The sequence below is a fragment of the Eptatretus burgeri genome, chromosome 9, assembly GCF_056783735.1.
Source record: "Eptatretus burgeri isolate ZD-2024b chromosome 9, Ebu_testis_v1, whole genome shotgun sequence".
Taxonomy (NCBI): Eukaryota; Metazoa; Chordata; class Myxini; order Myxiniformes; family Myxinidae; genus Eptatretus; species Eptatretus burgeri.
The window spans coordinates 24820874-24848850 of NC_140969.1; the positions used below are offsets into that span (position 1 = coordinate 24820874).

General features: G+C 45.6%; 1 protein-coding gene across 4 annotated transcripts; it reads left to right on the plus strand.

The window, feature by feature from the left end:
- Positions 1-27977, plus strand: DHRS7 (dehydrogenase/reductase 7). Of its 4 annotated transcripts, none has more exons than XM_085894404.1 (8): positions 1-161; positions 13141-13318; positions 14698-14850; positions 17121-17227; positions 20245-20484; positions 24884-25006; positions 26078-26293; positions 26622-27977. In XM_085894404.1, exons 2-8 carry the CDS (start codon positions 13198-13200, stop codon positions 26670-26672), a joined length of 1011 nt encoding a protein of 336 aa, XP_085750530.1. In that variant the 5' UTR covers positions 1-161; positions 13141-13197; the 3' UTR covers positions 26673-27977. The 4 variants fall into 4 exon arrangements, with proteins under 4 accessions (XP_085750530.1, XP_085750529.1, XP_085750532.1 ...); XM_085894403.1 differs by having other exon boundaries at positions 32-260; XM_085894405.1 differs by lacking the exon at positions 1-161 and adding an exon at positions 4883-5461.

A 27977-nucleotide genomic window follows, 5' to 3' on the forward strand; every position in this document is an offset into this window, starting at 1 on the left:
GCCCGTTGTGAACGTCGCTTTCCCCTTCCTGCTTTTCCCAAAAGATTTCCTTCTCTTTTCCTGAGCCGTCTCTGCCCCGCCGCACGACGTACTTTCGCTTCCTGTTGACCGTGCTGAAGGTGTGCTCGAGCGACAAAGCGTTGGTGACCAAGGGTGACCAGGTACCGAAGGGCGAACGCCGAGGGTCGACGTGTGACGTCATTTTCCGCTCGTTAGGCTGTTGGACTCCGAGAGTTCAAGTTCGGCGCACGACCTTGGGGGTAAAGTTCACGGTGCTCGATGAGGATTTGATTTTTAACACGAGAAACTGTTCCTCATCCTTCAGATGTATTTCCATTGAACACATTCGGTTGTAAAGTTTCTGAGAAAAGTATTCGCCCCTTATTTTATTACTAATATGTTCATTTGGATGGATTGATGGACTCTCGAGTCGAGTTGTCGCCGACTAAACCGTCTCCCCCCACGAGGTTTTCTTGGTGAGGAGGGTGTTTGGATGTGGACAGCCAGCAGGATTAAAAACAAAACCTGTCAAAGGGTGGAGGAGCTCCTTGTGAGCCAATGACCATCCATATCTAGTGCCCAACTGTGTCTGCGGACGTCCTCCTGCAGTTGGGTCACTTCTTATTAGGAGGTTGGTGGCAGGATTTGCACTCCGGCCACCGTAAAACCCTTCATTCCGCAAAACACAAGAAAAATCTGAAAACCCACTCCGTGGGAGTACCTCCTGTGCATCTTATCTTCCCTTCGCAGGGCAGCTCACCGGATGGGGGCAAAGGAGGTTGACCATGTGCTCGTTGATGGCCGCTGGAGAATGATCCAGAACTGCAGGGTCTACCGGAGTGCTCAGTTCCTCAACACCGACCACCGGCTTGTTGTCGCAACTCTGAAGTCGCAGCTTAAATCCGGGAGAACGGTACCATCCCAGCCGAGGCTGGATGTTGGCAAGCTCAAGGATGAGAGGGTATCCTGAGAAGTTTGCGAACAGGCTGAGTGGGGATTTGGGGAGTCTGGGTACTTTTGGAAATCATGAAGAGTTGTGGAGTGCCTTCAAGACCACCATCCTTGATGTTGCCGGTGGATGTTTCGGAACTCACTGGAGGGCGAAGAAGAATTTTGTCTTTCAAGGGACACTGAATCCCATTGACCAAAGTCACAGAGCCAGGCTGAATGGCAGAGCTATGCTGCTCAGGGAGTAAAACTGTACGTCTGCTGACGGCGGAAAAGGAGGCCTTTCTGCGAGTAATCTGTGAGGGGATAGAGCATCATCTGTGGTCAAGTGATCCTCATCCTGCTTACAGGGGAATTCATGCATTGCGTTCCTCTAAGCCTGTCCCTCGGTGTACTGCAGTGAGAGCAGAGGGTGGACGGCTTTTCACAGAGGCATTCGAAGTAAAGGGCCATTTGGCTGGTTACTTTGAGTGGCTGTACCAGGCTGATCCACCAGCTGTCGAGTTGGACGCCAGGGGTGTTTTATTCCCGATTGCTGACCCTCCAATCAACTGTGGACCACCTTCGTTTGTGGAAACAAACTGCGGTGAACCGGTTGAAATGGGGTAAAGCTCCAGGGATATCTGTGACATCCATGCCGAACTTCTCAAGGATGGTGGAAATGCTGTACTCATGTCGTTGCATGCAGTTCTGTGCTCTGCCTGGAAAACAGGCATCATCCCAACTGACTGGAAGAGGGGCCTTGTTGCTCCTCTCTGGAAAAGGAAGGGTGATCACCAGGACTGCAACAACAACTGAGGGGTGACAAAGCTCTCAGTGCCGGGCAAGGTTTTTGCTCGGATAATTATTGATAGGGTTCACCACCATCTGCTTGAGCACCAGCACCCAGAGCAGTCAGGCTTTACACCAAAGAGGTCAACGATTGACCGTTTCCTTGCGATGCAGGCCTTCACCGAATGCACACAAGAGTTTTGGCAGGGGCTGCTTGCAGCCTACATTGATCTCTGCAAAGCGTTCGATTCAATGAATTGGGATGCCCTCTGGAGCATTATTGGTTTTCATGCGGTGCCATCAACACTGATTAATCTGATTTATGAACTGTACTCTGTAACTGAGAGTGCTGTGAGATGTGGTGGTACCATCTCTGATTTATTTCCAGTTGTTACTGCAGTTCGTCAAGGGTGAGTACTGGCCCCCACACTTTTCAGTTCTTGTACGGACTGGATTCTGGGGAGGATGTCAGACAGATCAAGCTTTGGTGCAACGTTTGGGAATGTCAAGATCTCTGACATTAATTTCGCAGATGATGCAGTCATCTTTGTAGAGACTCTGGATTTCCTTTTGGGGGCGCTCAAGGTGCTGAATGAAGAGTCGGAGCTGCTGGGATTACAGGTTTCCTGGGTCAAAACTAAGATCCAGGCTTTCAATGACATCTTGGATGCTGCTGTCTTGTCTGTGTCTGTTTGTGGTGAGGATGTTAAGGTCTCAGTGAGATTGACTTACCTTGGCAGTGATATTCATGTCTCCGCTGGCTGTGAGCCAGAGGTCAATAGACGTCTAGGTTGGACCTGGAGAGTCATGGATTCACTGGATCATGGGGTGTGGCACTGTCGGTACCTCTGCAGGAGGACGAAGGTCTGAGTCTTCAGGTCCTCGGTGCTTCCAGTCTTGCTCTATGGATGTGAGACTTGGACTCTGACCAGGGCTCTGAAATGGAGACTTAATTCCCTTTGGTACCAGGTCTCTTCGGAGAATCCTTGGCTATCGCTGGTCAGACTTTGTGTTCAACGAGTGGTTGTTGAGAGAGACTCAGATGAGATTTTTTTTTACTTGCACTGATCCTGCTCACCAGTTTCTCTCAGCAAGGGAGCCTCGTGAGTGGAGGAGGCCAATGGGCTGATCACGTGCCTCGTGGTTGCAGCTGGCTGATCAGCATCTCAAGGAGATGGGGATGGGGCAGGCATCTGCCTGAGGGATGGCCAGACAGAGGCCCCTGGAGTAATGGAGGAAAGTGGACATCGCGACGTGCTGCTCCAGCATATGCTCCCATACCTGACCTGATCTGATCGATTCATACCGTTTCCAGGGATTTGAGGACTCGAAGCAGCTTCCTGGGCAAGCAAATGCACTGAGTGGTTTTCCCTTGCTGCCCCAGCAGGAATAATCAGGGCAGGAATCTGTAATTTGTTCAGCATGCCGGCAATAACTTACCTACTCGACACAAAAGACACCGTAAGATCTCTTAACATCCACCAACTGGTACTAGCAGACGGGACACCCAGCTTAACATCCATTGGCTGGGCGGCGCAATTTGTAACCCAATACTGTGCCTGAAAAACACCATTCCGACAAGGTGGACTCAGTGTGGGAATACGAACCCACTCTGATTTGATCTATACCATATCACATGCTGCGGAGCCTCGGTGTTGCCGAAGCAGGTTCTTGGCAAGGAGTACACTGGGTGGTTTGCCATTCCCTTACCAGCAGTCGTGAGAAGAGGAATTTGTTTAGGATGTCAGCGATGGCTCGCCCATTCTTCGCAAAGGACACAGTGGGGTCTCTAACGTCCACCAACAAATGCTGCCAGATGGGAACTCCGTTTAACATACATCGGAGGGATGACACACACACATTGATGAATCATCCTGCTTGAGATACACCGGACTGACAGTTTACAGGTTTACAGCTGCGTTGAGATTCAAACCCAGGCAAGATAGCTTAAAGGCGAGTGTGCGTACCTCTTTGCAATCCTGCCAGCCCGAGCCCACACAAAACAGCTCAAAGGCAATTCTGAGCTATCCTGTCAACCGATAACATAAAAGGCTTGTAGCAAGGTATTATGTACACATTTAGGACATGGGGGACCAAAAAATGAAAGTCATTGTATGATTAAGTTTTGCATATCATTTGTTAGCCAACATCATGGGGATTCAGGATCGATTTGGGCAGAGCTCAATTGTTCCTCTTTCTATTGCTCGACAGGGTCAAAATTGGTTATCAATTATCTGTATCAAGGAACCACTCATATCATTCTAAAACTGGTCTGATGGCTTTGATATGTATTGTTGCGGATTCGCGCCCGCCGGAGTGCGAACGGCCACGTAACTCGAATCGCGGCACGTCGCCCACCGGACGGACAATCCAGTCGTGACCCTCTCGGACTAACGCCGGGAACCAGTCATGGGTGGACCTTTCGGTCTCACCGCGATCGAGCCAATCGGCCCCCGCGTGGGATAGGGTTGCTCGCCAAATTCGACCTACCTAAGTACCCACACGGAGGGTAGACCGGGCGATCGCACCTCGCCGCAGGTCGACTTCGGACACGGGCCACTTAAGCGACCCGTTCCGTACTATCGGGATAACCGAGCGGTGTTATTGGTCGGCCACGACGGTTCGATTAATTATCGGGCGTCTTAACCCACGACCAACCCTTTACGTGAAGCAAGATGAGGATTCAATGAAAGAAATGACGAAGCGAAGCGGGAAAACAGTTCAATAATAAGCACATTTATTTCGCGGCACACGGGAAGCACACATATACAATTCCACCAAAAGCACATAGAAAAGAATAAGACAAAAAGCAAATGCAACAATGCAGATCTAATACCGACTACGCGAGCACACGGCAACACTTATACAATTTTACTTCACAGACGGCGCCGACAACACATATTCCCAAAGCAAAAGAAAAGAGAACCACCCTCCAGGATGAGGGGGTAGGCGGGCCTGGGGCCGAGACCGTGTCGGGCCTACCCGTCTGATGATGAGACGCGGAGCGGCGGTGGTGCCTCAACTCCGCGGGCCTCGCGGACGATGTCTGGTAGGGGGTGGGAAGGGGGCCCCCTTTTGTCGCACTATCTCAGCGCGGGGGAAACAGGAGGGGGTTGCTGATGCTCGGGGAAAGGAGGATTTCACAAAAATCTTGGGTCCCGCGACGAGCGTCTCCACCACGACCTCGGTCGCGCCGCCGGCCTTTTCCTCCGCAGTTCCTCGAATCCGAAGCGAGCACCCCCTCAACCGCCTTCGCCGCCGCCGCCTCTCCACAGCTCCGTCCTCTTCACTCCGACTCCGCGAACTCCCAACTGCACTCTTCCTCCTGCGAACTGAACTCTTCCTCCGCTTCCAACTCAACTCTTCCTCCTGCAAACTGAACTTCCTCGACTGACGAACGTGGCCCCTTATATCCCCCGTGGCCTCGCTCCTTCATCTTTGACCCTCTGCCTCCGACCTTTCACCTCTCTTGCTGGCTCCCCATTGGCCCGAGGAAAAGTGGGCGTGAATGCTTTTTGATCCATGAATTTGCATATAGCGACCGCCCTCCAACGCCCTGGAGGCGGGGCCAAATCGCCCCTCGCTCACCGATTGGACGGAACAAAAGTGGGCGTGAGTCGTTTTTGATCCGTTTTTCTGCGGAAAGTCCGCGATGCTTTTGAACACGCTGGTCGGTGCGCGCTCTACACGAGTCCAGCATCGGTGCCCACGAGTGGCGCGAGATGACGGTGATGCGATGGTGGTGAGTTGTGACGGTAAAGGTCGTGGCGGTTGTGGTGAAGCGGCGTTGTGGTTGGTGGTTGTTGTTATGATGGCTGTTGAGACGTGGTTGGTGGTGGTAATAATGGCGGTTGGTCCAAAATAAAGATAGTAAAAGAAAAACGGCTATTCTGAAGAGTCGCAGCCCTCATGAATGACATTTATTCCCTCTAGACAACGGGTTTGGGCCTAACTACACATATACTTACCGAGATATCTCACCTAAGGGACCTGAATGGTGGTTTGCGAATTTGGTCAACCACAACAGTATTATACACTAATTGGAAACCACATATATGGAGAATATTTGGTTTACCTGATATTTGACCTTGAGCAAAGAGGTCAAGGTCATATGAAATTAACAAATTGATCAAATCGATCAGTGTTCATTCAGGTCATAAATATATATGCACATAAACTTAACCATAGAAATATATGCTGTGATGAACCAAACTAACATCTTAGGATTAAAAGTGCAGATTTCTTTAAAACGTTACGTACTTCCTAACGACCTTTGATGTTCTGTATACTGAACCCAAACTGGCCTTTGGTGTTGATTTTTATATCATAGGGCCATCTTGGTAAACTTATTCTATGGTTATAAAATCAAGCTTATAGCTACCAGTAATTTTGTAGCAGCTTGGTAAATGCAATTTGTTACGTACTTCCTAACATTTTTGACCCAATCATGGAAGTGAACCTAAAAACTGGTATGTAGTAATGATGCATGTTGAAACTTGCCATTTTAAATCATCACTTTATGCAGAAGTCAATTGCTATTTAAGATGTTCTATCAGATGCATTTCAAATTTCTGGAATAAGATTTTGTAAGCTTCACTATGACTGGGGGAAATTTTGCAAAATCTGAGATTTTACACATTTGAAGGTGCCAAGATATGCAGAAGGTCATATGAAATGTACTGTTTCGAGGAATTGTTCTATTGTTATGTATAATGATATATATCAAACAAAAAATGCATTTTCAACCATTTTGGACAACATATACAATCACACATGTAACCCATTTCTAAAAAATGAGCTATAAAAATGGAAAAAAAAATAGCCTGTGTTTGGATAAAAAAAAAACATGCTTTGTAAGCAACTATATCCATAGGACCCATAGCAAAGTATACATTTTCTGAAAGCACAGACACTTGGGCATTATATAACATTAAGATTGTTTATCTTATTAAAACTGCGTTCAATTTCTAAGCTTTCTCCTCATTTAGGACCACAGTGTACACAATACCATGCTAAAAGCCAAAACGCTACTCACAGCATTGGGTTTGTGGCTTATGACGTCAAGTGTGAAGGCAAGAGTTGGGGCAGAAGGGGTTTGGAGGAAGGAAGTTTGGAGAGCAGGATGTGGAACACACAGGGGTATATAATATTGCCAATAATGTTTGCATACGTAAATGTAGATGGCCCCTTTCTGTTGACAAATGTGTTTCAAACCATAAATTGTGCGAAGGTTCTGCAACCATATATTCCCCTTTATTCATCAGATACAACTGGTTTGAGTCAGGCTGCACGTGAGACCGTAATGTGGATGCTCCTCTATTCTCCATCCCTTTTCATCCTTAGGTTTTCAAGTTTATGAGCCAGCCTTCATTTCGATTACTCTGCACACTTTATATCTGCAAAGCGAATGAAACTGTTGCGAGGCATAACAGTACTTTGCATTCATGCTAAAAAAATTGAAAGTTTATTGTCTTTTTTTTTTCATTTCGTTTCAGGAGTTTATATATAATACGAGGGGGGGTCAAAGGTTTTCCTCCGAGCCATGTGCATGAGTGGTCCTGCATCGTCATGAAGAAGTTGAATCTCTTTTGTGATGATCCACATAATGTAATCTGATGTTTGATTTGAGTAGTCTTGTTTTTTGGTAGACCACCGTAGTATTATGAAGTGATAGCTTCTCCATGTTTGAGACAATTCCTTGAGAGTCTCAGAAAATTTAAGAGCATCACTTTGCCTGATGAATGTCCTACACTTTGGCCATATTTGGCATGCAGTAAGAGGGTTTGTCCGTGGTAACCAGTCGCATGAAAACAGCAATCGGTCGGATCAGCATTGCATAGGACATGAAGTTCTGAGAAAAACATCGCTTCCGTGAGCTTTCTGGAGTGTCAGCAGTCGGGGAATCTATTGCGTTGCCACTGTTCATGTTCAGGTGGTCATTGGTCCCTTTCTGGTTTCACCAGAGGAAACTATACGTTTGCTGTCCGTATGTCCATCCGTTCATCTGTCCGTCCCACCTGTGGTTTGTTTTTTTTCCGACTTTTTCCCCATACCCTTCAACATATTCAACTGAAACTTGGTACATGGCTTTATTATGATAAGTTACAGAACAAGTTCAAGTTTCAGGGCATTTCGTCAATTTTCCACTGAATTATGCTCTTTTTGGACTTAGAAAACATCACCGGTAGAGGACATGTATTAGTTGGGGAGGAATTAGGGGTTCCCATGCACCCCCTCTGGGATTTAATGACACCGGTTTTTTTAAACTGCCAAGGGTGTCTATTAATAGATTTGACATGTTCCCAAGAAAAAAAAAGTGGCCCGAAGGGTCCATTCGGCGGCCATCTTGGATTTCGTCACGAACGTCAGCGAAAATTTAAATAAGTCATAAATTTTTTACCACATGTCCTAGAAACATAAGTGAAAGAACTTTTTCAATTAATTGTGGGATTGTAAATCATTTAAGAACATTATTTTAGCGTTTGGATGCCATTTATTAGATCAAAATCGAGAAAAACATTCAAAATTGGACCATTTTTAAAGTATCGTCTTACATCACATACGTCAAATTGTTGCCACCTATTCGTTTTAAACCATAAAAACTAAAACTTTAGTCATCATCATCATCATCACTATCACAATCAAGATAGGTTAACATATCTTCAAAGTCATTCACTCCATTTTCTTCATCCTCCTCTTCTCCTTTGTCATCTTCTTCTTCATCACTTGTGACCGGAACATCTACAAGACTTTGTGGCAATACCGGTCCATCCGACCAGAGAGGCTCGAGGTGACCATCATCTCCCTCGACCCATCCACTGGAACCTGGTTGCTACTGGAACATCAAAGATTGGGATATGAGACCGCTTCAATTGGGCCACACGATAATTCGCTCTTCTGAAGTGGGGGTATAGAGACTTCTTGCATGGTGGGAGGCATGCCAGGTCTACCTTAGACTTGGCATTTCTCCATTGTTGGTCCATCTCGTTTGTATATGTGCAGTGGAGGTAGGGATGCCAGCGGATCTAGTTTGAGACTACGCTCCTTGGACTTAGGAATGGTTGGGAGGGTCCTGATTTGTTGAGGTTCAACGCCATCTTTTGTCTCCTGTATCATGATTCCGGCTGATGCATTGACACCGTTGCTCCCGTGAATACTTGTCAGCCTTTGATTATAATTATCCCACCCCGAATGGAAGAGGCTATTGCGTTCACCCCTCACAATCTGTGGGGTGAGCCGCGTAGATGACTGGTCCAGCGCTTTTGCCAAAGCAGTTTCTTGCTCAATACCGAAATCATAAGTCGCACAGTTACCAAGTCGACTGAGAAGGGTTGTAAGTTGCTTACTTCTGCACATATGTCTGAGCGTCAGACACAGCAAAATGTGTTTCGGGAGTTTCTACTCTGAATTTGTGACATAGCGACACAGGTCCTGTCCAATCGATAAAACCAAGCGCTCAGACTTCTCACATTTGGATGTAGGGTTTCCAGATATGACGAGATTGAGAAATTTCTGGAGTTTTTCTGGGAGCATATCTGTATTGACGGTGAGATCAGCTGCAGTCGGAGGCCATGGAACATCCTTGCCCTCCTTGAATGCTCGACTGATGATTCCTCGCAACATTAGTGCAACTTCCTTTATGCTGTCCTTGGTAGCGACCTTGTAAACTTGACTAACAGCTTCGCCAACTGTTAGGGAAGAGCGATATACCAAGTAGAACGAAATGAAACCTTGCTCATCAGATTCAACCTTGTTAAACGAGAGTTTTGTTCCCAGATGTGTATGCTTTTCCAGCCATCGCATTAGTTTCTCCAAACGATAATTAGAATTAGCAAAAGCAGTTTCATCGAGTTTGGCAACATAGATTAGGCGAAGCGAAGAAAGTTGAATTGCTTGTTTCTGGATAATTACGTGCTGCTCTATGAAATCAACCACTGCATTGAAGGCTGCATTGTGAGCGGCAGTCAGATTAGCTTGTTCTGCAATTGTTTGAGGGTTCATGCTGTTCCCTCGTGTTGACGCCCGCTCAAACTCTTTTCGGCAGTAGGAATGGAACTGAGCTTCAGCTGCGAAGAGATCAACACCTTTTATCCTCCGAAGAAGTGATCGATTGCCCTTTTTCTCAGCAAGAGCTTCAATCTTCTGCCATGCTTCAGTCATTGCGAATTTAGTTGGACGTTGTGTGGTACGAGTGTTTTTAATGGTCACATGAATGGGTCCCTCTTTTTCACAGAAGATACACTCCGGGCCAAATGCAGTTGCCGTATTTCCTGGTTTCCGGGGAGAGTGGCGATGAGAGAAGGCAGGTTCGGAACGATTTCGGCTTTTGAGACGATCTAGATTCTCTGAGAAATACTGATAGCAGCCCCGATGGTAGCCTGTAATGGTCAAATCATAACCATCCAATGAGTCTGGTATCTGTCGGCATACCTCTTCCATGCAGAGTGCAGATGAGGGTGATTCTGCCAATCTCAGATCACGAATCTCGTGCAACACTGCCAGTCTCTCTGTCGGGTGTGCAACAGTTTGCAATGCCGTAAATTTGTCATGTTTAACACTCCTCACCACATGTATTAAGCATTTTTCAGTTTTGGTTGTACATGAGAGTTCACCAGATGCTTTGGTCCTTTTTCGCTTTTGGCCACGATCCATGGTGAAACAAAGCTTAGGAAGGGCATAGATCCACTTCTACCATTCACCTGTAAAACACAGAGACACAATGTTACTCCACTGACATCATGGAGTAGAGGCAAAATGTTGGCCAGCTTCTAAAGCGAATCAACTTCGCTAACAAACTTGACATATTGAGACGATACTTGAAAAATGATCACATTTTGTCCGATTTTGATCTAATAAATGGCATCTAAACGCTAAATTAATGTTCTTAAATGATTTACAATCCCACAATTAATTGAAAAAGTTCTTTCATTTATGTTTCTAGGACATGTGGTAAAAAAACCACATGGGCCGGTTACTTTGAGCGGTCGTACCAGGCTGATCCCCCAACTGTCGAGTTGGACGTCAAGGGTGTTACAATCCCTGTTGCTGACCCTCCAATCAACTGTGGTTCACCTACGCTTGTGGAAACACGGGCTGCGGCGAACCAGTTGAAACGGGGCAAAGCTCCAGGGATCTGTGGCATCCATGCCGAACTTCTCAAGGCTGGTGGAAATGCTGCACTCGTGTCGTTGCATGCAGTTTTGTGCTCTGCCTGGAACACAGGCATCATCTCAACTGACTGGAAGAGGGGCCTTGTTGTCCCTCTCTGGAAAGGGAAGGGTGATCGCCAAGACTGCAACAACTATCGAGGGGTGACGCTGCTCTCAGTGCCGGGCAAGGTCTTTGCTCGGATAATTCTCGATAGGGTTCGCCACCATCTGCTTGAGCACCAGCGTCCAGAGCAGTCAGGCTTTACACCAAAGAGGTCAACGATTGACCGTATCCTTGCCCTTCGTGTCCTCACCGAACGCAGACGAGAGTTTCGGCAGGGGCTGCTTGCAGCCTATGTTGATCTCTGTAAAGCGTTCGATTCAGTGAATCAGGATGTCCTCTGGAGGATTCTTGGTCTTCGTGGGGTGCCACCAAAACTGATCGATCTGATGTCTGAACTCTACTCTGGTACTGAGAGTGCTGTGAAGTGTGGTGGTACCATCTCTGACTTATTTCCAGTTGTTACTGGAGTTCGTCAGGGATGTGTACTTGCCCCCACACTTTTCAGCACTTGTATGGACTGGATTCTAGGGAGGATGTCGGAGAGATCAAGTTGCGGTGCGTCATTTGGGAATGTCAAGATCTCGGACCTTGACTTTGCAGATGATGCAGTCATCTTTGCGGAGACTTTAGACTTCCTCTTGGGGGCCCTCGAGGTGCTGAATGAGGAGTCGGAGCCGTTGGGATTACTTGTTTCTTGGGTCAAAACTAAGATCCAGGCTTTCGGTGACATCTTGGATGCTGCTGTCCTGTCTGTGTCTGTTTGTGGTGAGGATGTTGAGGTCGTGGAGAGATTCACTTACCTTGGCAGTGATATTCATGTCTCTGCTGGCTGCGAGTCAGAGGTCAATAGACGTCTGGGTCGGGCCTGGGGAGTCATGGATTCACTGGATCATGCGGTGTGGCGCTGCCGGTACCTGTGCGGGAGGACGAAAGTCCGAGTCTTCAGGTCCTTGGTACTTCCAGTCTTGCTCTATGGGTGCGAGACTTGGACTCTGACCAAGGATCTGAGACGGAGACTTAATTCCTTCGGTACCAGGTGTCTTCGGAGAATCCTTGGCTATCGCTGGTCGGATTTTGTGTCCAACGAGCGGTTGCTGAGAGAGACTCGGATGAGATTTGTTACCTGCATAGTCCGTGAGCGTCAGTTGCGGCTGTATGGACATGTGGCTCGTTTTCCTGACTCTGATCCTGCTCACCAGATTCTCTCAGCGAGGGAGTCTCATGAGTGGAGGAGGCCAGTGGGTCGACCACGTGCCTCATGGTTGCAACAGGTTGACCATCATCTCAAGGAGATGGGGATGGGCCTGGCATCTGCCTGGGGGATGGCCAGACGGAGGCCCCTGGAGTACCGGCGGAAAGTGGACGCAGCGACGTGCTGCTCTGGCACATGCTCCCATACCTGACCTGACCTGGTAAAAAAAGTTATGACTTATTTAAATTTTTCGCTGACGTTCGTGACGAAATCCAAGATGTCCGCCGAATGGACCCTTCGAGCCACTATTTTTTTCTTTGGGAACATGTCAAATCGATTAATAGACACCCTTGGCAGTTTAAAAAAACCGGTGTCATTAAATCCCAGAGGGGGTGCATGGGAACCCCTAATTCCTCCCCAACTATATTGCAAGGCAATTCTCGCTCTTGTTGTTTTGACCTTTGTGTGGTTTACTTTCTCCTCTCATATGCCTATTTAAAAAATATTCTCTTTATAATCAAGTTGGGGTTACGAAGCTGCTTCAATGGTGCAATTGACCTTTATTTCCTTCCATGGTGCAAGCTCCATCCTCGAGCATTTCCAGAGGTGTGGGTCAATATGATATAATATAGCTTATAAATACAAGTCTAAAATTTTTTTTTTAAACGTCTTTCCTCATTGGACTCAAACCAATCCTTTATCGAAGAACTGAAGTATTGAGTCTAAGCCCATAAAAATATAGGGAACACAGTGGAATTTCTATTTGAGCCTTGCACTCAACTTTAACATCACTCATCACATGTGCCGTGGTCATATTGATACCTTGGCTCAATAATCTCTATCTGTACTCCCACCGTGCCACCACACTGCATGCCAGCCACCCATGTAATGCATTCTCTCCTAAGACTTTAAAAATAACCCAAAGATGATGGATGCATAGATATTTGCACTGAAAATACTTCATCGTGAAATTTCAGTTCACCGTGTTGATATTTCATTACTGTGTTGCTTTTCAGTGAAAGATTTGTGAAGATCTGCGTCTTTAATCTCCGGTGCTTCCATTGGATGTCGTGATGGATTTGTTGTTCTGGACAGCTGTGGCCATCGTGGCTTTCCTCGTCCAGATTTTCCGGTTAATCCGAGCTGATGGTGACCTTTCGCTCATGTGGGCCGAGGCTTTTGGAGCTTCCCCAGGTTTGCAGATGAGGGTTGTCCTTTTTGGCTTTCTTTTCTGAGTACATAGCTCATGATGCTGTTAATCTGTTGTATCTAAAGTGCAAATCCAATAAATTACCAGGAAACTGTTACTTTGTCCATTATCTACCGTTTCATGTAAAACTACTTTGATGTGCCAATGTCCTTGTGCTGCATGTGATATGTGTACAAGCTCCTCCGTGAGAATTGCAGAAAGGAAAAAAGAGACACTTAACAGGAATGAGGTGGTGTTGGCTTCCTGCCTCTTCTTTGTTGGAGTACCGTGGTGCTCTCAGCAACTTTGGAACTATTATTTGGCTTTGCCCATCTCTCTTCCACTCCATATATGTGTGTCCTGTGCATTTCCTTTCCTTCCGCTCCATTTACTGATGCAGTCGGTTGTTAATTGCCCGTCTGTGCTTGCCACGCTGTTCTCCTCCCTGATCCTCATCCTCCACCCTCCTCCCAGAGAAATTGAGTGGATTAACTGATGGATTGGATTCATGTGGTCTTGATTTAGCACAGCCATGAAGAGCCAAATGGTGTCTTCCTGTATTAAAGTTCCTTATGGTGCCTTGGAATAAGAGTACAATGAGAAGAACCAGCCAAGCTATTGATATGGGGTAGCAGATCCCCAGTTGCATTTCATTTGCTTACATGCCTTCTCTGTTTTTAATTATTATTCTTATTGTAATACATGATCTAAGGCTCAAAGTGGAACTGACACACACACACACACACACACACACACACACACACACACACACACACACACACACACGGACATACAGACGAACATATGTGACGCAACACAAGACTGTTAGATGAGATAAACACAACCACTGAGCTTGGAGGAGTGCTGTCACTTCCTGGGGGACTCCGGGTGCCAGCGACGTCACAACAATGGTGCTGATTTTCTCACCGCACTCAATGGGGCATTTCCTTGGGAGGAATTTCCTCCTCCGCATGGATCCCAACCCATGGGGTTGTCCATACTCTTAACCATTTAAATGCTGAACGTCAAGGAAGGAAGCAACATGTACCATTTTAAAAGTCTTTGGTATGACTCGGCCAGGGATTGAACCACTGACCACCCAGACTCGGAACGGACGCTGCAACCATGACACCACCGAGTCTGGTCAGTGTCAAAAACTGTAAACTGCAAAAGTCTGGTGAATGTCGAGCACAGAAAGGCAACTTTGAAATCTGAATTGGGAACAAGGAAGAAATGTAACAATAGAATTTACAAAATAATTCTCACTTTTAAAAATTACAAAGTTTATTTGTTTACAGCAATTAATTTATTGAGGACTTGCTATAATAGAACTGTGTGTGCTTAACTTCCTGAAACACTAAGTTATCCATTCTTTTCTACCCAGCCTCAGCTCTGCAAGGCAAAGTTGTATGGTTGACAGGTGCATCAGGAGGTATTGGAGAGCATCTTGCTCATCAGCTGGCTGAATGTGGCTGCCGTCTGGTGTTGTCATCTCGCAAGGAGGATGAACTGGAGAGAGTCAAGAAGACCTGTTTGGGTACTTCCTTGCGATGCACGCATCATTAACATGTCTGAAAACCTTTGTTTCCTGTTTTTGTCTTTCCTCATGAGTGGCTACTCCAACCAACTCGCACACTCAACTGACTGGACAAACTGAAATTTTGTACATACTGTACTTAAGAAATAACAAAGGCACACATGATGATCCAGATTGATTGGAGGAAATTATTGTGCTACCTTTTTGAAAAGAGTAGGTTATTGTGTATCTACACCCGAACTAAATTATATATTCCCACCCTAATGCATTGGGGTACTGTATCAACAGCATAGTGATACCTGTATCAGCAGTACTGCATTAACAATTCTGCATCAACAGCATAGCAAAACCCCAGTAATGATGCAATGAGCAAACTAAATTTGTAACGAAATCCCAAACAAACATGCCTTTGTTTGATATATTTGAGGAAATATTTCACTTGTCTTGTCAACTCTTAATAGTTGTCTCAAATTACCCCTTTGTTCCATTTGCGTGCCTTGAGAAAGTATTCACACCCCTCAACTTTTGTCACATTTTGTTGTGTTACTGCCTCAAATTAAAATGAATTAAATTTAAACTTTTTTGTCACCGATCTATGCAAAATACCCCATAATGACAAAATGAAAATATGTTTTTTGAAAATTTTACAGATTTACTGAAAATGAAACAGAAATATCTAATTTACGTAAGTATTCAGCCTCTGAGTCAATACTTTGTTGAAGCGGCTTTCGCAGCGATTCCAGCTTTGAGTCTTCTTGGGTATGTCTGTATCAGGTTTGCATATCCGGATTTGTGGATGTTCTCCCGTTCTTCCTTGCAGATTTGCTCAAGCTCTGTCAAGTTGAATGGGTAGAGTTGGTGAACAGCAATCTTCAAGTCTTTCCACAGATTCTCAATGGGATTCAAGTCTGGGATTTAGCTGGACCACTCAGGGGCTTTCACGTTCTCGTTCTGAAGCCATTCCAGTGTTGCTTTGGCTGTATGCTTGGGGTCATTGTCCTGTTGGAATGTAAATCTTCGCCGCAGTCTGAGGTCTTTTGCACTCTGAAGTAGGTTCTCTTCAAGAATTTGCCTGTATTTGGCTCCATTCATTGTTCCCTCCATCCTTACAAGTCTCCCAGTCCCTGCCACTGAAAAGCATCCCCATAGCAAGATGCTGCCACCACCATGCTTCACCCTAGGGCTGTGCTTGGTTTCTGCCAGACGTTGCTCTTTACATTCAGGCCAACGAGTTCAATTTTCGTCTCATCAGACCACAGAATATTTTGCCTCATGCTCTCATAGTCTTTCACATGCCTTTTTGCAAACTCCAGAGATGCTGTCATGTGCTGTTTTCTCAAGAGTGGCTTATGTCTGGCCACTCTCCTATAAAGCTGAGATTTGTGAAGTGCTGCAGAGACTGTTATACTTCCAGCAGGTTCTCCCATCTTAGCCAAGGAACTCTGTAGTTCTGTCAGAGTGGTCATTGGGTTCTTGGTCACCTCCCTGATCAAGGTCTTTCTTGTCTGGTTGCTCAGTATGGTCAGACGGCCAGCTCCAGGAAGAGTCTGGGTAGTTCCATATTCTTTCCATTTCCTAATGATGGAGCTCACTGTGCTCTTGGGAACTTTCAACACTCTAGAAATTGTGTTATATCCTTCCCCAGGTATCTGTCTCCTCACAATTATATCTCAGAGTTCTACAGACTTCCTTGGACTTCATGGTGGAGTTTCTGCTCTGACATGCACCGTCACCTATGGGACCTTCTGTAGAAAGGTGTTTCTTTCTAAATCATGTCCAATCAATTGAATTGTCTCCATTCAAGTTATAGAGACATTTCAAGGATGATCAAAGGAAATTGGATGCACCTGACCTCAATATGGAGTGTCATAGCAAAGGAGTCGAATACTTATTGACGCAAGACATTTCAGCTTTTCATTTTTAATTAATTTGTAAAAAATTCTAAAAACATGTTTTCACTAAAGTTGACTTTATGGGGTATTATGTGTAGATCAGTGACTAAAAAAATTTAATTTAATCCATTTTAAATTCAGTCTGTAACATAACAAAATGTGACAAATTCAAAGGGTGGTAATACTTTCTGAAGCCACTGTACCACTTTGTCATGAAGGTTTGTAATATTTGTCAGTACAGATCTTTCTATCTCAAGATGTATTTGTGGCTCGTTTTTATTAATTCCACCTTTTCTCGCCGCCATTTCTCTGTTTGTACCTGTTAAATAATATAATCTCAAGCCATCTGCCTTCGTGCCATTTTGTTTTGCATGGAAGAACGAAGCAATCTCTCTTGTGCGAATGTCTTGGTTTTACCCCTTGATCTCCTGGATGTTGACTCTCACGAAGAGTGCCTGCAGTCTGTGCTTCGTCATTTTGGCAAGGTAAACTCGTTTTTCCTAGCACATGCTGCATATGTGAACACCTGAGGGTAACTCCAGGAAAAACGAAAACAAACAAACAAAAACAAAAGCATCGGAAAAAGGTCATTCAACACAACCATCTCGCATGCCACAATACACACTGCCTGCTAAAGCATGGTCGATGATGTGTTACTGACTTGTGCGGTGAACTGTACACAAGAAAGTGCATATAACCCTCCATCAGCCATGGCTACAAGAAGTTTCAGAAGTCATGTCTGTCTTGTTGGGCCGCAGGTGTCTTCAAAGGGCTTGTGCGGCTCCTGAGAAGTCCTTCTTAATGAATTGGTTCCTGTTTCCTCAACACGTTTCCAAAAATTAATTTTTCTCTGCTGCCCGGTTGTGATGAAATCCGTCCTTTTCTGAAGCAAAATGACAGCTTCTCTGAAAGTAAATCTCCATGTCCAGCATTTCACGACTGCCCGATTGTGATGTAGAAAATTAAACCGCGTCTCCGTCCCGTGTTAGTGAAGTTTAGTCACGTGATCGTGATCTCTAGTTGTCTGCAGCAGCATTTCATCAGTGCACATTGAGAACAATGAGTGAGAACGTGAGCGTAACGGTGTTCACGACAAAGGGCAGCAGGTTTACCAAACATTAAAGACTATGGTTGGAGGTGGAATATGGAAGGACGAGGTGGAATAACACAAAAATGAGTAATAATGGAATAACACGAAAATGAGTCCTGGAGAGGAACAGAATGGAGGAAGAATCAGCATGTCTCGAAGAGATGATGGGTGTGCGTGGGTGGACGCATGAGGTAGTGATGTGCAGCACATTTGAAAGTCGGAAGTCACAGACCGAAGTGAAGAAACTAAAGCCAACAGACACAGGGAGACCATTCCACTATTGGGAGAATAATGGGACAAATTAATGTAGGTGTGCAACTCACGTGGATTTTTGGGAGAGTAAACGAGGGAGGCAGCAATCCGACTCCACCGCTTCAAATCAGAGGCCGGTGACGACTGGGCAGGAGATTGCGATTTTGAATCGGACAACTACCATGGCAACGTCCTACAGGCCTAATATGGATCATTGGTAAATTCAAATACACCTACATGTTTTATTTTGAGAAAAAAAAGATACATTTCAGCGTGTTTTATATGGACTCAAGCATACATGCTCGTCATGCAGGCTCCATGCTCGAGTCGCGCAGAGGTTACCGCTTTGTCCTGGTTGTCATTCCACATCTTCTTGGCCAAACAATAGAATAGAAAAATGGCTATAATCCTTGCTAAATGCCATTTTTCCATGTGCTGCTTGTCAAAACACAAAAACAAAAACTGTGTGTTTTATAGCTACACGGGCGGCCTCATCTGAGGCCTCCGTGGGCTGCCTTATCCAAGTCCTCCACGGATGGTCTACTTGTGAGCCTGTACGGGTTCGACGTGCAGAATTTATGCTTGCGTCATATGGGATCCATGGCTCCACCGAGCTGGTTAACACAATCGTCTGGTCTGGACAACAGAAGAGGAAAAATTAGTCTAATCCTTTCTAACTACCATTTTTTTCCCCCCTTCTGCTTCTGGTCAAAACAAATACAGTACAAGAGCAGTGTATCTTGTAATGACATCTGCGGCTTCCAAAAACAGTCCCAATTTGAGCTTGTTACAGGCTCAGCATGCGGGATCCTTGCTTGCGCCGTGCGGAGCTTCCCCTTTTATTTTGGGCAAGGTGGTTTTGAGCCATCACTTGTTGCGGACAATGACTTGGGAAAAGTAGTCGAATCCTCGCTAAGTGCTGCGTTTTTTTCCCCCACGTGCTGCTGGTCAAAACACAAATGCACGAATCAAATATTTTATAACAACATTGGTGGCTTTATGCCTGGTGTTGGCTTAATAGGTAGAGCGGTTGGCTTGGGATCTTAGAGTCCTGAGTTCAAATCCTGCCTGTCTGTTGAATCAATACCAGGTGTGGTTGACTCAACTTGTCATCCTTCCGAGGTCGGCAAAATGAGTACCAGCTTGCTCGTATCCTGCGTCGTTATGGTGACCCGTCCAGGATTGTGCGCAATAGCCCAGGAGCCTGCTGAGGCAGCACCAACGCTCTGCACAGAGTATGGTCCCAACGGATGGATGGATGGGTGGCTTTATCCATGACTGCTGCAGGTGGTCTCCTTATCAGCCAATCATACTGATAATTTGGGATTTTCTGGCCACTCGCCCATTCCATGTCCATCCTGCGACAGGTTACTGCATCCCACAGCTCCACACCTCGACTTAATCAGATGTTTTTTCCATTGGTTTTGTGTGTCATTTCCAAGGCTCCGTATGAGTCCAATAGAAAACAATTGGCAGCCCAAGAGTGTTTTTACGTTGCGTCGTCCACCACAAATTGCCAACTTTTGAGGTTGCAATGCCGATCGGAGGGCAGGCCAATTTTGGGACGACATCACTCGAATTTCAATTTTTAAAATGATGGACTGAAACTGAAACGGTGTAATTTATCCATTTGCTTAATGGATATTTATTCTTTGATTTGGCATAGAAATAAGCACAAGGAAAAACGGCTGCACGAGCCCTTTGATTCACAATTTAAAAATAAGGTGTTGGAAAAGCTGATTAGCACTGATTACATCGTCCGTGGAAGGACAGGAGAAATCACTCTGATTTGGAATCGATTCCCACCTTTTCACCTTGCCACTCAACATCAAATGATTCATTGACACAGATGGAAGAGTGGCATTTGATTTCATGAAAATGATAAATAGTGTGCTGCTCTCCATCCCTCTGGAAAATATCTCGTATATCCCTCTGGAAAAGGATGCTTGAGGATTGTGGGACTGGGGGATGGATCGAGCCATCTCAGCACAAATTCATTTGGAATAGTCACCTTCCTGGCAGCAGAGTTGGGATGAATTTGTGCCTCGACCTGTCTGGTGGTGAAATGAAAACTTCTTCACAACAGCAAAAATTGATAGTGACCCCAAAACAGCTGGAAATGAACTTGTAACTCAACAATCGATACTTTATGTGCCGCAGGTCGACGTGTTGTTGAACAATGGCGGCCGTTCTCAGCGTTCCTTGTTTCTGGATACCAGTTTGGCTGTCATCCGCTCGCTGATGGAGCTCAACTATATTGGCACGGTGTCGCTGACGCAACTGGTCCTCCGTGAAATGGTGCAGCGTGGACATGGAACCGTCGTTGTTGTGAATAGCTTTGCAGGCATTTGTGGCGTTCCCCTTGCTTCTGGATACTGCGCCAGCAAACATGCTCTCATGGTTCGTCAGTGTTTGTATTTGCCAGTTTTCTTGAATGTGCATGTTCAATTGCCATAATCGGCTATCATTTTACAGAAAATGGTTCTAAAAATACATTCTCTTTCTGTTTCGTCTCCCCACTGCCCCCCAGCCCCCTTTCAACCCACAAAATTATCTGCATCTATTTTTTGCAAAACATAGTCAATGGTGCTCGATGTTTTGGGGTTCACATTTCCACTGTATAATATAAAGGAAACTACATTACAACTTGAAAACTTGCTAGATACTCAAAACGCAAGTATTTGTTGATACGGAACTCAGTTTTAATATGGAACTAGTCGGGCACTCGGTAGAGCGCATACCTCCGCCACGTAATCCCTGATCCAGGAGAACATATCGGGCCCAATACATTTTTGAAATATCATGCTATACAGGACTATATCGTTTTTGGCCCGATCTCTCAATGGTGAAGAATCACTTTCGAAATTAAATAATTATTGTATCCAGACCCGGATTCGGATCTTCACCAAAATCGAATCAATTTGTTCTTGCCATGCACACAACTTGTCCACTAAGTTTCATCCGAATCCGTCCACAACTTTTTGAGATATCGTGCTATATATCGGTTTAGCACTATCTCTCAATGGTGAAGAATCACTTTAAAATTTCTAGTATCCGGATTAGGATCTTCACCAAAATCGAAGCAATTCGTCGGGTCACACACCCAACCTGTCCACAAAATTTCATCCGGATCCGTCCACAAAATTTCATCCGGATCCGTCCACAACTTTTTGAGATATCCCGAACAAAGACAAACAGACAGACAGAAATAAAAACAGAACCTCCTTCACTTTCGGTGGTGGAGGTAATGAAAGCAAATACAGTATGCAACTAATATACCAGAGTCAGTACCTATCGTGGCTTGAACGTATTGTTACGGTTGTGGAAATTCACAGGACACCATATAGGTCCTTGGACCAGTTATGTCGATAAGTCTGTGTTCAGATAGATTTCCCCACCGACATTTAATGGGAAATTATTCGTGTGCCGGGCTGTGATCTTCAGTTAGCCGTTTTTCTTTTGCTATCTTTATTTTGGACCAACCGCATTTCAACCACCACAACCACCTTCACAACAACCACCTTCTCCACAACGACATCCCCTCACAACCTACGCAACAACGAACAGCAACGCCTCACCGTCATCTCCGCAAACGCCACCATCTTTGCGCCAGCCATGGCGAGTTCCCCAAGAACGGCATCGCCGCCGACAGACGCAGGGGTTCCCTGTTAGGACGGGGGCCAGTGATTTCCACAACGTCCGCGTGGGGCTGATGATCTCTGCCACGTCCGCTCTCTCCGAGCTTCGCGTCGAAATCGGATCAAAAGATCGAAAGGGGCGGAGGCAGCGGGGGTCAGAGGTGAGAGATCGGAGATCAAAACCTCGCCTCACGGACCCAATATAAGGGCGCGCAGAGACGCCAAGCGAGGAGTTGTGTGGAGTTGCGTTGGGAGCTGGGTCAGTCTGGAGTCTGGAGTGTGCAGTCGGTGAGGAGCTGGAGAGAGCGGAGGAGACGGGAGCCTGGAGCGCAGCCTGCCGTGCTGAACTGTGGGTCGCTGGAGAGAGGCCGGAGAGGAGTCGTCAACCAGCGGCATAACGGTCCGAGGTGATCGGGCCCCGGGACAGTCCAAACAACGCTGAGGAACGGACGGGCTCTTAAGAGAGCATCAACTCTGAAAGAGCAAAGGCCGTACGTTCCTCTGAGGCGTTGTTGACTAGGCCCGATCGACCGGGCCGCACGATGAGGCCTGGGCCGCGGTCATGCCAGCTGCCGTGTGGACGGGATGTCGAGGAGCGCCCAGCGAGTCGCCATGAAGGCGGCAGGTAACCAGCGTGCCTCTCGGAGCTTTTTCGGTCTTCACAGCTCCGTGAACCATTAAAGTCCCACTCCGTGGTCTTCAGCTCCGTCAACCAAGAGGCCCAGTTCTTGCCCTTTTCTTTCCGGGGTTTTCTTTGAATGAACGTTGTGGCGCCATGTCATTAAGTGCATGTGTGTACATAATAAATGGACGGTTGTAGTTCTCTTTCTTGCTTGTGTTTTGTCCCATACGTGCATTGGTTGCATGCATGACTGCATGATTACATACATGCATTGGTTGCTTCAATGACTGCATGACTGCTTACAGGTGTGAAATAAATGTCGTTGTTTAAATGTTCACCCGTTCGTTGCGTCCTTTCCCTCATTGAACTGCCATAATTGAGTTCGGAATGTTGCTGGCTTTTTAATAGCCGATAAAAGAATCGGATCCGGCGGGGCTTGGCGATACACACCGCTCGGCAAATCGCAAATGAAGTGAGCTGCTTAGCGGCTCGTTTCCAAACAGGCCCCGTTGAGGTACAGTCTCTCGGTAGTCTGCCTGCGCGATTAATTAGGTAAATCCACCATTCGGCGATCGGACCCTGTAGCGCGGGTCGAGTATTGACAAGGCTGTGGTGTGATTAAAGATACACCCGTAGCTGGATTTCGGCGTTGATCCGAAAGCTGCGACTAGGTTTGTCCGTTCGGTGGGCGAGAACGGCCGCCATTGGCTAGAAGCGGTCGCCCGCACGCCGGAACGGGTGGAAACCACAACAGTATGCTCTGAATATAGGAGGTCGGTGGCTCGATCCTGTCCCTGAGGAGTCGTACCAAAGACCGATGTGCTGCCTCCTCACTTGATACTCAGCATTTAGAAGATGGAGCACGGAAAAACTGCATGATTTAGGGAGAGTTGATTTTTCCTTAATTGCAAACGCAACTTGGTGAATTTCCCAGTAATTTTGTTGGAGGCAGCCATGCTTTGTCCACAATGGACCACAGACCTATTGATGCGATGACATGTTTAAAGCAAGAAATTCTGGAGGAGAACGGGTGTCCGATCTGCCATCTTCATCTCCAGATATGGTTTTTAATACGTACAGTAGCTGACCGGACAGCACTGCTATTTGCTGTTTGATCCAAGCTCAGCCAGAACCTCTGCCTCTTGGGATTGGTTGGTAACGGATAAAAGTTTAATGAGGGAGTTATATTGGTTGATGTGACGTAGTTTGGGATGCAGCAGTTTACTTTACCACATGATCAACTGGTATCACAAACAGCATCTGGAAACCAAGATGGCAGATAAAACTCCCAAAATTTTCTCCAGCATACATTCCTTGTGGTAAACAAGTCATGACGTCACTATCGATGGGTCCATTGGCTTGGAAACACACGTGACATCACGTGTTTGTCGGTCCACAATTGGCTGCAAAATGCACACGCAACATTTCGTGCTTTGGTCAATCTTTGACACGACTCACAACACGGATGCTTCAACAGCAATCACTTGAAAATTCCAACGATAGCTGTTGTTTGTTTGCCTGGTGTTGGCTTTATGGTTAGGGTGGCGGGCTTTGGATCCTCGAGTCCTGAGTTCAAATCCCGCTCAGCTATTGAATTAATACCAGGTGGGGTTAACTCGGCCTGTCGTCCATCCGAGGTCGGAAAAATGAATACCAGCATGCTGGTATCCTGCATCGGAGTGGAGACCCGTCTAGGATTGTGCCCAATATCCAAGGAGACTGCTTAAGCAGCACCAACGCTCTGCACAGAGTATGGTCCCAATATCCTCTCCTCCGCTGTTTGTGGTACTCCCAAAAATATTCCACTTTGAACTTACCATATCGTGAGGGACGTGGCCGAAGAACCCCCGCAATGCCAGTTTTTAAGTCGTGTTTCATTTATTCCGTTAGAATTCAAATACAGGACCAAATAACTTGACGGCAGACACCCTGTTTGTCCTATCACCAGATGTTTGATGGTGTTTATAAATTTTGTTCCCAATTCACCTGGCTAAGCCAGCTGTTGCCCCAAGCAATAATAGCATCCCTTTACCATCATTATTCTCTGCACACTACTGTAGTTAGACCTGTAACAAACTACAGTGTACGAGAGTACCGTACAAGTCTCACATACCACCGTTCTAACTGCACCATTGTTGCCCGGGGATGGAAAGAATCCCAACAACAAAGAATCACAGGACACCGGTGTTTGTACGATATGTCAAGGAAATGCTCTTCCATGAGCCCTGAGACTTTGTTGTCCGCAAACAAATACGATAAGGATTTAAACATTCCTCGCATATCCTTTGTTGTTGAAACCTCATGCTATGTTTAATCCATCTTTTATTGAAGCCTAGCATCTAAAAAGAACATTCTGGAATTTCCTGCATCTGTAATGTGCATGCCACCTGTGCAATTCAACCAATTATTCTTCATTTGCTCCTCCATCCACCTTCAAACTATCGAAAATAAGGGAAAATCTAAAATGTAGACATATACGGTGCTTGCAAGAAGGTAATGAAGAAAACGATTCGTGTACCTCGTTTGTGCGTCTCGACAGGGTCTATGCAACTCCCTCCAGATAGAGTTGGGACACCAATCAGGAATCAAGATCCTATCTGTGTGTCCCGGTCCTGTTCAGTCCAACATCGTGAAAAATGCCTTCACAGAAGAACTGGGAAAGGTAAGCAACTGAAATGGTGTTGGTGAGAAAACGGATTGAGATGTTTGTATTGTAGGAGTAGGTGATTGGCATATAAGGTATCGGGTGGAATCACACGTCTTGCATCATTTCGGTGGGAAGACAATTTTTCATTTAGCTCTTGGAAAGGTCATTCATATAAATATAAGGAAATCAAGGATAATGTTCTCGATACAAAGTGACAATTTTGTCCCATCATTTCTGTGTCATGGTGTGAATCTGCATTAAAGAACAGATGTTAAAAAGCTTTGTGTCCACAAAGGCACCTGAGACATCTCAAGCGTGTGGGTTCAAGAGCATGTTAAATCACCAACTCTGACACAAAGCAAAGAGGGACACTTTTACACGTGCCAAATAACTTTCCTGATGCTGGTGGGTTATCACGTGCAAACACGTCCTACCGAGTTATAGACGTCAAATGTGTCCGTAACTGGGGAGCGTGCGTGGTCATATTGGGCGCTGTAGCATAGTGGTAATAACACTGGACTGGCATCCTCAAAAGTTTGGACCCAAATTGCATTGAAGGTAGTCGTATTAAAAGTATTTTATTTTAATGAAAAGCATTTTATTTCAATTGATATGATTCAATATTCCATCTGGGGCCAGAGCAGGAGGGGGAGTCATAGTTCTTGATCTCTGCACTAAGTATCCATCCATCCATTGGGACCATACTATATGCAGCGCGTTGGTGCTGCCTGAGCAGTCTCCTTGGCAATTGGGCACAATCCTGGACGGGTCGCCACTCCGACACAGGATACCAGCAAGCTGGTACTCATTTTGCCGACCTTGGAAGGATGACAGGCAGGGTCAACTCCACCTTGTATTAATTCAACAGCCGAGTGTGATTTGAACTCAGGATCTTGGGATCCCAAGCCCGCCCGCCACCCTAACCATTAAGCCAACAGCAGGCATGCACTAAGTGTAAGGCTTGTGTATCTTGATAGTTTAATAATTCACATGTTTGTAATTTCATTCTGTTTTACTATGACCCCCAGTTTTGAATGATGCTTCACACTAAAAAAACAAAAACATTGCACTGCCCTTATCTCCCAGCTGGCACCCTACAGTGAAAATGAAGAGCACAAAATGGCCACCGCTCGCTGTGCCCGTCTCATCCTTATTGCAATGGCAAATAATCTATTGGAGACGTGGATTAGCAGTCAACCATTGCTCCTCTACCCGTACATCTGGCAATATCTACCATCTCTCTGTCGGGCACTCAGCCTGATGGTCGGCCGGCGTCGCATCGAAAACTTACGCAGCGGCTTGGTTCGTGAGGCTGGGTGTAGATCATAATAATTGATGAAGTGATCGATGTCCAGACCTAGATTCATTTGAGAAAACATATGCAAGTGATGTCCCTCGTATATCCCAGAGTTGAAAACAAAAAAAATACAGAAAGAGTTGATGATGAAAGAGATATTTAACCTGAAATAGGATGATTGAAACAAAGTCTTGATAGTTTAAGAAAAAAGAACTTAATTCGAATGACTTTTGCGGGCCGGCATTATGATTTGGGAGCAGACAGCTTGGAAGCATTGCGCTTCCTTGGGAGCATTAACCTTTGCAACAAAATGTGTTTGTCTGTGATGTGCAGGATGCAGATGCTTATTTCACGAGATCAACATGCAAAACCAAATCGACTTGATGATTGCTTTCTGCCTGGACATCTCCACTAACTTGCCAAGACTCTCTGGGCTTTCAACACAATTAAATGACGTCACAGATAATTAATTCCAATTTTTTTGCGCATGTTTTTTTTACGTGCTGATGGTTTTTTTATTTTTTTCTTCTTTCACAAAACTGAATTGATTTATCGAATAACATTTTGAGGATTGCAAGTTGGTTTAACTTTGAACGCATGCATCGCACAATATTTTTCAGCCTTTGCTTGACAGCAGAATTTGCTTCATAATTACATCGCCATTTCAAAACGAATCTGTGCTTTTCGTATTAGCAACTGCAAAATGGTGCCACCAAGTCGATTTCCCAGTTCAATACGTTGGCCGCAGGGTAACCTTCATTTGGGACTCTGGAAATCGTGCATGCTAGATGCTTACAGTTCAAGGCTCATGGAAGAGCTTTGTCAAAAATAACATTCACAAATCAATAATAGGACTTAGGGGGGATAGGCTGACATGGGTCATTACAAATGAACATCACAAGGACAGGGGGGGGGAGAGAGAGAGAGAGAGAGAGAGAGAGAGAGAGAGAGAGAGAGAGAGAGAGAGAGAGAGAGAGAGAGAGAGAGAGAGAGAGAGAGAGAGAGAGAGAGAGAGAGAGAGAGAGAGAGAGAGAGAGAGAGAGAGAGAGAGAGAGAGAGAGAGAGAGAGAGAGAGAGAGAGAGAGAGAGAGAGAGAGAGAGAGAGAGAGAGAGAGAGAGAGAGAGAGAGAGAGAGAGAGAGAGAGAAAAAAAAAAAAAAAAAGGGGTAAGAAGGGAGAGTTGGGGAGGATGGAAGAAAATATGAAAAGATAGTTGCAAAGGATACGAGGAAAAGGCCAGGAAAGAGGGTTGGGGAGCAGAGTGGGAATGAATGGGTCTCAAATATTATGAACACTTTTCATACACAATATGAAGATGGCCTCTGCTTTCACGAATGGATATAATGGCTAAGTGGTTGGCCACTGGTTTTTCAAAGTGCATATCTCAAGTGGTGCATTTAAATTCAGCCACAGAAAGTAATGATAAAGATATGGACTGTAAACCTCTGGTTCCCAAATTAATCTTGGAAGAATTATTTTATTCACCATTGGATTGTCAGTTTGACCCCCAATTGTCCTCGAGGGAAGGGGTGGTCTTCATGCCTGAAATCTACATCCAGTGCGAGTCCACACTTAATGGTTGATGCTTAAATGTCCTTCCAGAAACCTGGCTACACTTGTAAACTCTTGTGTTAATTCACATGGTGATTGTTTTGTCATTTTATAAATCCTTACCATAACATACCATCAA